Source organism: Hyaena hyaena, unplaced genomic scaffold (assembly GCF_003009895.1).
Source record: "Hyaena hyaena isolate Hyena2069 unplaced genomic scaffold, ASM300989v1 scaffold_364, whole genome shotgun sequence".
NCBI classification, from domain to species: domain Eukaryota; kingdom Metazoa; phylum Chordata; class Mammalia; order Carnivora; family Hyaenidae; genus Hyaena; species Hyaena hyaena.
The window spans coordinates 968,954-980,197 of NW_024080996.1; the positions used below are offsets into that span (position 1 = coordinate 968,954).

The window sequence follows — 11,244 nt, forward strand, 5'->3', positions numbered from 1 at the left end:
GAAGAATTACATGCCTCTTAGCTAATGTTATAATTGTATCATATTATTTAGGTTCAAGTTCTTCCTTCAAAGAGTCATCAGAATAACATGGATTGAAGAGACTTTCGAACACTTGCCATCTCTTGCTGCTGCTTTATGAACTGCTCATATAACTGTCTGATTGTTTTCAGTCTCTGGCTCTGAACAATTCTAGATTGTTGAAAAACCTTTTGTTGCTGTCGAAACAGGTTAGCTAGTTTTTCTTCTTGTTCCTCAGCTTTCTGCACATCTAAATCCCACTGATGAAACAAAGCCAGAAATTGCTGAGAATACTCTTGGTTAAGCTTCTGCCTTTGCTCTTGTTGGGTTTTCCAAACATATTCAATTTTCTGGTTACTAGTTTTGAGAGAAGCCTTGGTATACATTTCCAGTCTTTTTCTCTTGGCAAGAAGAGCCTTGTTAATGTCAGCTCCAAATCTTTCCAGCATATTTTGTATTTCACCCCCCACATCTTCAAATATTCCTGCAGAAGTCCTTTTCTTCCCATGCTTATCAATTACTGGAGTCTTCCCTTCGGTGACATCCTCCTCTGAACCACTCATATCTTTTTTATCTTCTTTCTCAAAGTCATAGGCTCTTATGATCTGATCTTCCACTGATGTCTTCCCAGATTTCCCTCTATACTTTCTTCCAGACGGCACCATATTTAGATGTTTCCTCCGGTATCTGCTTGGCTGTCGACGCTCCTCTGAGGCAACTCCTATTTAGCGCTAACTTTGTAACCAAGGCCTATCTAAATCATCAAATAATTGGAGGTAGGCAATTTATAGGGGGCAGTATTGGTAAAAGCTCAGGTCTGGAAGACAAAAGGCTTGTTTTTTGTTTGTTTGTTTGTTTTTTCTTTTAAGTTTATTTTTGAGTGGCAGAGAGAGGACAGAGAATCTCAAGCAGACTCACCACTGTCAGCAGGGAGCTGGCAGTGGGGCTCGCACTCATGAACCATGAGATCATAGCCTGAGCCAAAGTCAGAAGAGTTGAATGCTCAAAAGGCTTGTTGTATTTTTATTCCAGCAATGTCAGCAACTAGGTGAATAAGCCTCTGCCTCACAGGTTTTTCTGTTTAAAACTGAATATACAATTTAGAATAAGGGAGGCTAGTGAGGGTTCTAAACTGTAAGGTACTTTACTGGTGTAAAATGTAATTACCATTATACAGTCAAAATGTTGACTTCTGGAGTTGTATATGGAAATTGAAGAAAATATGTACATAGTTAAAACAAATTCAGTGAATAGAGAAAACTGTTAAGCTAATGTGTGTAAGTAACTTACAATCAGAGTTCAAACAAAGGTATCGAATTGATGACCCAGGTATTTCATTTCTGATTACTGTACAAAATGGTTTCAACACAGAAGTCTTATGAAAGTTCTTTTATATCTTTCTATATTGAAAGCTGCCCTTGTTGCACGTGGCTGAGTTTTAACAGGGCACCTCCTTAGGATGCCAGTGTGCTTTCACAGACGTACTCCAGGCAGCCATAATAGATTCATTTTTGGAAACTGCCAGGAATATTTTCTGCCCACAAAATATCCACTATCAAATATCCACAATCATGCCTTTGCTAGTGTAGATTGGATCTTGGAACCTGAGAAAAGATAAGTGAGTGACAGGAAGAGATTGTCTTTTTTTTTTTTTTTTTTTTTTTTAACTGCGAATAGGTGCTCAGTTGGTTAAGTGTCTGACTTGGGCTTAGGTCCTGATCTCATGGTTTGTGGGTTCAAGCCCCACATCCGGCTCTGTGTTGACAGCTCAAAGCCTGGAGCCTGCTTTGGATTCTGTCTTCCTCTCTCTATGCCCCTCCCTCGCTTATGCTCTCTCTCACTCTCTCTCAAAAATAAATATTAAAAAATTAAAAAAAAAAAAAAACCCGTTTGCCAACTGCATGATATATTTGCTGTCCATCTGTATTTTGTCTTTGCAGGCTTTGTGATTTGACTTTATTTTTATTATTCCTCTTCATCTACAGGTTTCGTACCTGGTGGGAGGGTGTGTTCATTGCTTTCGTTTTCAAGCTGCTTTAGCCAATGAATTTCAGTGGAATTTGCATTACAATATTATTTTTTCTTCAGTAGAAAAGTTGCCTAACAATTTATAAAACATTTTGTGCAAGTTTTAGAAATTTAGAAAATATAGGGGCGCCTGAGTGGCTCAGTCAGTTGAGTGTCTGACTTCAGCTCAGGTCATGATCTCACAGTTTGTAGGTTCGAGCCCTGCATCAGGCTCTGTGCTGACAACTAGCTCAGAGCCTGGAGCCTGTCTTCAGTTTCTATATCTCCCTCTCTCTCTCACCCTCCCCTGTTCATGCTGTCTCTATCTCTCTCTCAAAAAGAAATAAAACATTTAAAAAAATTTTAAAAAAGAAATTTACAAAATATAGTACAAAGAAGATTTTTAAAAATCCACAGTGTTGCCACATAAGGTGAACCACTTTTTTTTTTAAACTTTTTAAATGTTTTTTATTTATTTCTAGGTGAGAGAGAGAGAGACAGCATGAGCAGGGGAGGGTCAGAGGGAGAGGGAGTCACAGACTCTGAAACAGGCTCCAGGCTCTGAGCTGGCAGTCAGCACAGAGCCCGATGAGGGACTCGAACCCACGAAGCGTGAGATCATGACCTAAGCAAAAGTCGGACACTTAACCGACTAAGCCACCCAGGCGCCCCAAGGTGAACCACTTTTAACATGTTAGTCTGTGTTTACTACCTTTATGCATTTTCATGTATGTTAATGTTTCCTTTTTGTTCACTATTATTATAATCATTTTGTGGTGTTATGATTTCTTTATAAGCATAATTAAAACTTTTTTTATTAATGTTTATTCTTTTTGGAGAGACAGAGCATGAACATAAGCATAATTTTAAATGAATGCTTACTATTCCAGTTATGGCATAATAATTTTACATGATTACTTCCATGTTTGGCTTTTCAGTCAGCAATTGCTGTGAAGTGCATCTCTGTGCACAAAGCTTTTCTTAATGTTTATTTATTTTTGAGAGAGAGAGAGGTACAGAGTGTGAGCAGGGGAGGGGCAGAAAGAGAGAGGGAGACACAGAATCTGAAGCAAGCTCCAGCCTCCGAACTATCGGCATGGAGCCTGATGTGGGGCTTGAACTCACGAACTGCGAGATCCTGACCTGAGCTGAAGTCGGACACTCAACTGACAGAGCCACCCAGGCGCCCCACAAAGCATTTTTAATACAAGATTATTTAAGGCCTGGGTCTGTGTGCTCCAAACAATGTAACGTTTTCGAGCAAAATTCAGTCACTTACTTATTCAGATGAATATTTGTTTAGTGACCACTATGATACAACCTTTAGGAAACTTATTTAAGAGGAAAAGGCAAAGGAGTGGGCAATATTCATACAGTGTAAGAATTTTTATCTCAGAGGTAGGTACTGAATGATATGGCAGCACACAGGGAACAGGGGAGGTGCTAGGGAAGCTGTCTTGCAGGAAATATGTCTGGGCAGACTTGGAAGGAGAGCAGGTAGTCAGCCAGTGGAGAACAGAGTAGGGCATCCTGGGCGGTGAGTCAGCATATTTGAAGGCTCAGCATCATGAGAAGCATGGGAGCAATGTAATTTTTCTGCTTACCTATATGAAGAAGGGTCTAAATGGCCTATACAAAAATTCTCTGAAGAGATATGCAGCTCTAAAAAGAAATATCAAATGAGAGACAGCATGGTATTGTGGCCTCTGAAGTCAGATCAAGGTGGCAGGCATAGGAATGGAAGTTAGAAGCTAAGATGGGGCAATAGAGGAGAGAGAGAAAGGGCCCAGCAGCACTTTACTGTCTTTCCCATTTAGGTCTAATGGTGACTATTCAGCGATTGGCTGTGAGTGGCGGAGGTGTGGCATCCTCGGGAGTATTAGAAGCACACCTGGGGCCCTCAAGAATTGTGAAGAAGCCCATGATCCCAGCGCTTGGTGAAGTGGTCCCTGGTTTAGATGATGAAAAACGCCTGTAGCTCCACCCCTACCTGATGCATGGCCCTGGCCTTGTTCTATGTTGTCCTAACCCCCCAGGGCAGGTAATAAATTCCTGCCTAGATTATCTTCTAGCACACTCTGCAGGCCATGCCGGGCCTGGGCAAGGTCAATGACTTTCACAAAGCAAGGTGGCAAGTTCCTAGGATTTCAGGCCACACCACAGGGTTTCCAGGGATTTCACATTTTTATTCACTTAGCAGATTGCCCTTTTGCTCTTTGGGTTGAGCTGAGTGTGCATTCCAGAAGGGCCAGGGTGTACATATACTGAAAAGAGCCTGCTTCCATAAATAGCTTTTAGCATCTTCTTTCCTTGTAGAATGTCTAGACTTCAGTTTAGTTTTAGGGGTTTTCCCCCCCATCCTCACAGAATGCTCTAGATCTAATTTTTTAGTTCTTTGACTCTTCAGCTCCAACTTTCAGATTTGTTTTCATGTGTTGATTTTATCTTCTCACCTTTAGGAAAACATGATACAGGATGTATGATTCAGCTGAATCCACACTTAGCATTTCTAAAGCGGGTATTTTTGTACCTTGGTGTGTGAGGCTTGTGAAGAAGGAGAGAGATTTTTTACTTTCCATAAATGTTCTTGCTCCATGGTTTCTTAACTATGGGTTTTCATCACATACCCGGTGGGTGAGATGTTTAGGTTTTGTGGGTTCTAAGCCAGCCAATAATGTCATGAAATCGACCACTGTGTCAATGTTGTGCTTCTGGGTGGTCGTGTCCTTCAAAACACATAAGACACTCAACCAGCTGAAAGAGATGAGTTCAGAGATGTTAGCGCGGAGGAAAAGAAGGATCACATTGAGATCATTGATGGGGCATCCCAGCATCTTTCTGCTGAGGAGATCGAAAGCTGGCAGCATCTCATAGACGGATAGGAGTCGCTTGTCCCACCGACAAAGTCGTGTGAGGTTGTATATTATCACTGGAACCAGCAGGGTGTATATTGTTAAGCTGGAGAGGCTAACAATTTGCAAAATGGACAGAGAGGTCAGCCTGCATGTGATCAGAGGGGGAACGTGGGTCTCATCACTTAGCAGGCCTGTCTTGACAGAACAGCTGAACTCCTCTTGGAAGAAGACATCCAGGTGGAAGTGGCCCAGGTACAGGTAGATGGCTGAGGTGAAGAGGAGCAAGAGGGAGTTCCTCAGGAGGTAGGTAGCCACCAGGGAGTGTGAGCGCTGCTTACATGCCAGGTACCGCTCTAGCAAGGGGAATTCAAAGTATCGTTCTTTCCGAGCCCTGGGCCGGGGAAGAAAGGAGGCAGGTTTAGGAGAGGCCATTTAGAACCATATCTGAGAGAGCCATGTGGGGAAGTAGTGGAATCTGTGGAGGCCACGTGGCATTGTTGGCTCCCATGAAAATCTGCCTTCCCTGAGCATAACCACTCCTCTCCCTAAAGAGCTGTGTGAGTATATCTTAGTTTTCCAACTGATGAGTGCAATGTGGTCAGCCTGGTGAATGATCAGTGAATAGCAAATGGTCACATTGGATTTCTGCCCAGCAAAGCAGACTAAACCTGTAAGTTGAAATGAGATCCTTAGGAAACAATAAATGTATTAAATTAGCACTGGACACAGGAGGCTAAATAACCACATTCTGGTGCTTGGTCTGTATACTCTGCATGCGATTTTTAGGCCAACCCATCCATTTATAAAAACAAATAGGCTAACAAGTATTTGTTGAGAGCTGTGGTGTTCAGGCACATGTAAGCCAGTCTCTGGTCTGAAGGCGCTTACAGTCTGGCTTGTGGGGAAGGGGCAGAGAAACTATGCAAATAGGAAATAAAAATAATGCTTGATTTGTTGCTAAAGTGATGGACACAAACTGTGGTCTTGTACAAGTTAGGAGAGAGGTAACAGCAGGGGCTGCAGTGTTCAGAAACCTTTATGGAGCATATTGCCTTGGAGCTGGCCTTCGAGCCGTGGGTGGAGTTCAGAAAGACAGACAGGAGAGGAACTTTTTTCAGAGGATAGAGAGTGTGCACACACACGAGACAGAATATGGTTTCAGATCTCAGCTCGGTGCTCCTGTTGGTGGAGCCTACCTTGGCTGTCCTATTTAAAATGGCACCATTCTACAGTCTTCTGGCTTTCCTGACCCGCTTACCTGGCTTTGCGTCCCCCATCCCCCATACTACTTACGTTCTGCCATATGATTTGCTATGTGTTGTGTTTATTTGTTGTCTGTTTCCCCTCTGTAGAGTGTGAGTCCCTATATGGGTAGGTAAACTTTTGTCCCCTCCCCACCCCTGCCTCCAACACACACAAGGCACACTGATGGGTCTGGAGCACTGGGAGCAGTGCCTGGGCCACAGCAAATGAGGCATGAATGGCTCTTTGGGCAAAGAGGAGGAGACTGCCTGGGTAAAATGAGAAGTTTCTGTCACTTGGTGGTCAAGGGTGTGAAAAAGTAGAGGGCCTCAGGAAAATACTTGGAGAATTTGTTGTTCCCTACAGGCCTGAGGGGAGGTTCTGAGCAGGAGAGTGGTATTTGAAAGCGGTACATTAGAGAGATTAACCCCTTTGTGACACAGGATGTTCATCTGTGAACTAAGGAAGAGTCCTTTCTGTCCCCCTTGTACAGAAATGATGGAAAGTTAGTGAGATGATGTGTTCAACACTTTGAGAAGGATGGTATAGACAATAGTTTGACGATGACCCTGTGTGACATGCTAATGCTCAATGGAGGCCTTCAGAAAGGGGTGAGAGAGATAACTCACTTCTCCAGCTCATCCCAGAAAACATGGGGGTCTGAGCTCTTCTGCCGGATCTTCAACATGTGCTGCACCAGGCGGATGGAGCGATTGTAGGATTTGTCCAGCTCGCTGATGATGAAGAGCAGATCCGAGCTGAGGGCCGGTGCGGCTGCGTACTGCCACAGCAGAACAGGCAGGTACATGGCCACAGCCAAGGCCAGCAGGGAGTAGGGCAGGGCCTGTGGGGCGAGAGTGAGCTGAGGAGGGAGGCCTTGTAGAGAGAGCTCTCAGTGAGGGGGTCTCATTCCCTGCTTCCTGCCTCAGGAAGGGAAGGCGGTGCGGAGAATGAGCTACCACAGGCCCAGGACGGAAGGCTGTCTACTGACCTGGCCGAATATGGTGACACCCAGAGGAGAAGGGATGGATGGTGGATCTCCATTGTTCCCCAACTCCACTCCTCAGATCTGGGGTCTGTGTAGGTGTGTAGGACCCCAGGGAGGACAGGGGAGGGAGAGGGATATAAGGAGGGAAAGAGGGAGAGCAAAGGTGGGGGAGAGAGAGACAGAGAGAGAGACAGAGAGAGAGAACCACGAGAGCTCCTCTGTTGCCCATGCATGTTAGCCTGGGTCGCTAAGCAGAGATCATGGTCATGGCCTCACATCCTAGAGAAGAGTGTCTTCATTCTTGATCTTCCATCTCTCTTTCTTTGACTGCTCCAAGTTCTTATCACCAGACACCCAGAGTCCATTAGCTTTCAAAATCCAGCCAGGGGCCCCAACATTGCTGACTTTGGCTTAGACCCTCCAGAGAGATCAAATCTCACAGCCTCCATGCTGCCTTCCCTGATTCCTTTCATGTGCAGTAGTGTCTTCATCTCTGCATTCTTGGCCATGCCAAACGACACCACCGGGCACTGTCTTGAAATGCTTGGGGACTATTTCTGTTCTGTATGTATACAAGTTGACGTTGACAAATGTATGAGTCATGTGTCCTCAACTACACAATTTACCACCTGAGATAAGGGACTTTTCCTTATATTTCTTTATCACACTTACCACAGGCAACAGGGGCTGGGCTGCTATTTTACCCACAATAAAAACTCAATTTATTAAAAGGCTTTTTGAAGCTACATTTGTGCAAGGTGCTTAACATGCATTATTTCATTTGCTCTTCACAAAGATGCTATCAGGTAGCATGTGGGTCTGTTTTTTCAGCATTCCTGTTTGTGGCCCACCTGTATCCTCATTTTATTTATTTTATTTATTCCTTTTATTTTAGAGGAGAGTTTGAAGAAAAGGAGGGAGGATGCATATTTGGTTGCAGCTAGGTGGAAGAAAGCGCACGCGCGTGTGTGTGTGTTTCTGAACTAAACATGAGGCCATGTTAGGGAAACTATATTCATCCATGAGAAAAATTAGAACCTTTTCATTCCTGGTCTAAGAAATGGCATTTCTTGAAAATAAGCGTCACCCCCAGAGATTCTGTTTCAGCAGGTTCGGAGTGGAGCTAGCGAATCTGGGCTTAAAGAGCTCTCAGGCAATCTTGGTGGTCAGACAGTTTGACTCTTCTGACATTTGAATGCCGTTTGCAATGTCTTGACCTTGTCACCATCTGGATCCTGCGTGAACACTTCCATTGCCAGAGACCCCATGAACTCTTTCCATTAAGTCTGTGGTTTTGTCTGGGTCCCAGACCTGGGTGGCCTTTTGAGCGTAAATTGTCACCACTTAAAAATGTCACGAGTGACTTCCAATTCAACATTGTGAATTGGATATACACGTGACTTCTGCTCCCTCACGAAGCCCCACTAGAATGACAAGAAAGGGATAAAAAAGACATAATTCTCCCTGGATGAGGAAAACGGGAGACAAGAGCAATAAAATGTTGCAAACTGGAATGCAGCTGTCTGCTAGGAAATAGTAGCCGGGGGGCGGGGGGGTGCGGATGGGAGTTGAGGCGGGCCAAGCAAGCTGTTTTTGTACCACAGACCCAGAAAGACTCAGGAGTTGCAGATGTGAGGTACATCTGAAAATGGGGGTACAGCTGGGGCTGAAAACAGGATTATTGAAAAATAGACACACAGATCTTCCCTATAAAATGATGCACTTGTCAAGTGACTGCCCTTTCCACCCAATCTTCCTGTGGTTTACTCTTTGGAAACATAAAACCAAAGAGTTTCTGCACTTGGGTCCGTTGAGGGCAGGGGCACAGCCCTGAGAACCACGTTAGCTGAATGAATACTGAGTGCTGAGACCCACAGTGGATTTCCTAGCGGGTTAGTAACTGAGTTTAGTACCAACTGCCACCCTGCCTCACTCTGCGCAAATTAAGGATCCAGTGATTCTTTTTGGGACTCAGTCCAAGAGAAAGGATTACAGATACCGATATCTGAGGTTTTCCCAATGAAATGGCCTGAAGGGTTCACTGTAAGCAGAAGGCTGCTGGTCAACCAGCCTCACCCCGAGGCACAAAGCTTCCAGTCAGATAAAAGCGGGCAACCAAAGATCACCAGACATTTGAAGAAACATGAGAATCAATGACAAAAAAAAAAAAAAAAAAAAAGCAAGGGGTGAGGTGGCAAAGAGGCAAGAGAGAAGATAATGATGTGGTCTGGCCTGCTCCACCCAGCCACGAAGCGGCCTGATGGAGCCCAGCCTCCTTTACCTTGTGAGGCCACAGGGATTTCATCTTGTACTGGCCAAGCTCATCCTGTTCGTGGTGAACGAGTGAGTCCCAGCAGGAACCGTCCACATAGGCGGCCTGCCGGATGCTGAAGTTACTGGGAGAGAAGCAGCAGATGGGGGGCCCTGGAATAAGAACACAGCTTGGAGGCAGCCGGGAGTTGGGAGTGGAGGAATGGGGACCCAGAGGACCTCCAGCTGAGAGCCTTCCAGGGGTTGCTCCCAGAGCTCTCCCACTTTCCTGCTTTCTTCTTCGCAGGCCCCACTTCCAGCTTTTGCACTGCAGAGTCACCATAGGCCTGTTGGCTCAGGTCCCCCAGTGCCCTGGCTCTTTGACCTGGGCTCTTTCCTCTCAAAGCTCCCCCTGGACTCCCAGACACGCGGGCAGCAGGGGTGCCCCACACTCCTCGGGTTTGGTGGTGACTTCTCCTTCCTGAGAGAACTGGCATCTTTTAGGCTCTAAAGTTTAGAGGATGACTTGCCTGTACTTCTGAGCCCACATTGAAGGAAAGGGTGAGCAGGGGGTCCTGAGAGGGAAGGGGGCTCGGAGGGAGAGTTTTGTTTCTCCATGATTCTCTAGAGAGAGGAGGAAGTAGGAACCAGTAGCTCTCTCCATCTTGTGGAAGAACAAAGAGGCAACGGGAGGTTGACATACCTCCTTGGGAAACATAGTAAGCTAGTCATATAGTCAGGAAAGAAATCCAGAAAGCCCAGTCCTCAGGAAATCCACCTTTTCTTTAACAGAGGTAGGAAATTTGCTGAGTTAGTCTAGTGTCTAGAACACCAGATCTGTGTGTTTGTTAGTGTGTGTGTGTGTGTGTGTGTGTGTGTGTGGCCATGGGCTGTGGAAAAGAAGGAATGAATTTATTTAGCACCTATGATATGTCAGTCTTTTAACATATGTCCTTAAATCAGAAACCCTGGAGGTGGAGAGTAGGCAGAAGGCTCTGAGACAGTAAGAGACTCATCTAAAGCACGGCCGACTAGTACCTTGAGCGGTCCTAGGTCCTGAAAAGATTATGGAGACCCCATTTCTCTAAGTCCATATGAACATCAAAATAAAAGTTTAATTATTGCAGTGGCATACAATGCATGAATACTGAAATTAAAATGAAATATTTTTATTACAAAAGTTTGGAAATGGTTTTCAAAAGTTTTGGTGCGTCTGCTCTGCTGGTGCCCTAAATTCACGCACAGGCTGCCTTTTGGGTCATGCCCAGGCCCAAGTCATAGCACCTGGACGGCGTGGGAGCTGGCTCACTTTGGAGCCCGTGCAAAGAGTGAAAGAAAGCCAGGTCTCTCATACACTGGGTCTTGGAGGCTACTTACCGGAAGAGAACTCCTGGGCGAATGCTAGGGACATCAGCAGCAAGGGGAAGCCCACAGCTATGAACTTGACCAGGCGGTCCAGGGGAAGTTCCAGGCGCAGTCCTTTGAGGCGGGGTCCCCTGCGGTCGGGCAGCATGGCATCTGACAGCATGTACTCTGCAGCTGTGTGAGCGAGTGACATGGTCCCGCTGGCCTTTGGGGCGCAGAGGCCGCAGGAAGGGTCCCAGGACAGTGGTGTGAGAATGTAGCTTCGGGCAGCTGGCTTTGGGCAGACAGTGCCTGCAGCCCCAGCCTCGTGGAGATCTGTGCTCGGAGCAGGAACTGGTTCTCTAAATAACTGGCCAGGCCCAGAGCCAGGCATCTGGTAATTAGAGGGAGGCCTAGCTTAGTGGGTCCTCACTGGAGAAGGGTCGGGTGTCTGCTGGGGCTGGTGCCAGGCTGCTCTCCCTGGATTGGCCCTGAGCACATGGAGTCCCGTGGTTTTATGCTGCCCTCTCATTAATAAAG

The 11,244-nt window shown here is 45.7% G+C and overlaps 2 protein-coding genes across 2 annotated transcripts; both read right to left on the reverse strand.

Moving 5' to 3' along the window:
* Window positions 1-32: 32 nt before the first annotated feature.
* Window positions 33-743, reverse strand: LOC120243983 (synaptonemal complex protein 3-like). Its single transcript, XM_039250241.1, has one exon. It carries the CDS (start codon window positions 681-683, stop codon window positions 78-80), a length of 606 nt encoding a protein of 201 aa, XP_039106172.1. The 5' UTR covers window positions 684-743; the 3' UTR covers window positions 33-77.
* Window positions 744-4,631: 3,888 nt separating this feature from the next.
* PANX3 (pannexin 3) lies at window positions 4,632-10,918 on the reverse strand. Its single transcript, XM_039250157.1, has 4 exons — window positions 10,738-10,918; window positions 9,392-9,534; window positions 6,752-6,966; window positions 4,632-5,271 (listed from the first exon to the last, which is right to left on the reverse strand). Exons 1-4 carry the CDS (start codon window positions 10,916-10,918, stop codon window positions 4,632-4,634), a joined length of 1,179 nt encoding a protein of 392 aa, XP_039106088.1.
* Window positions 10,919-11,244: the final 326 nt, after the last annotated feature.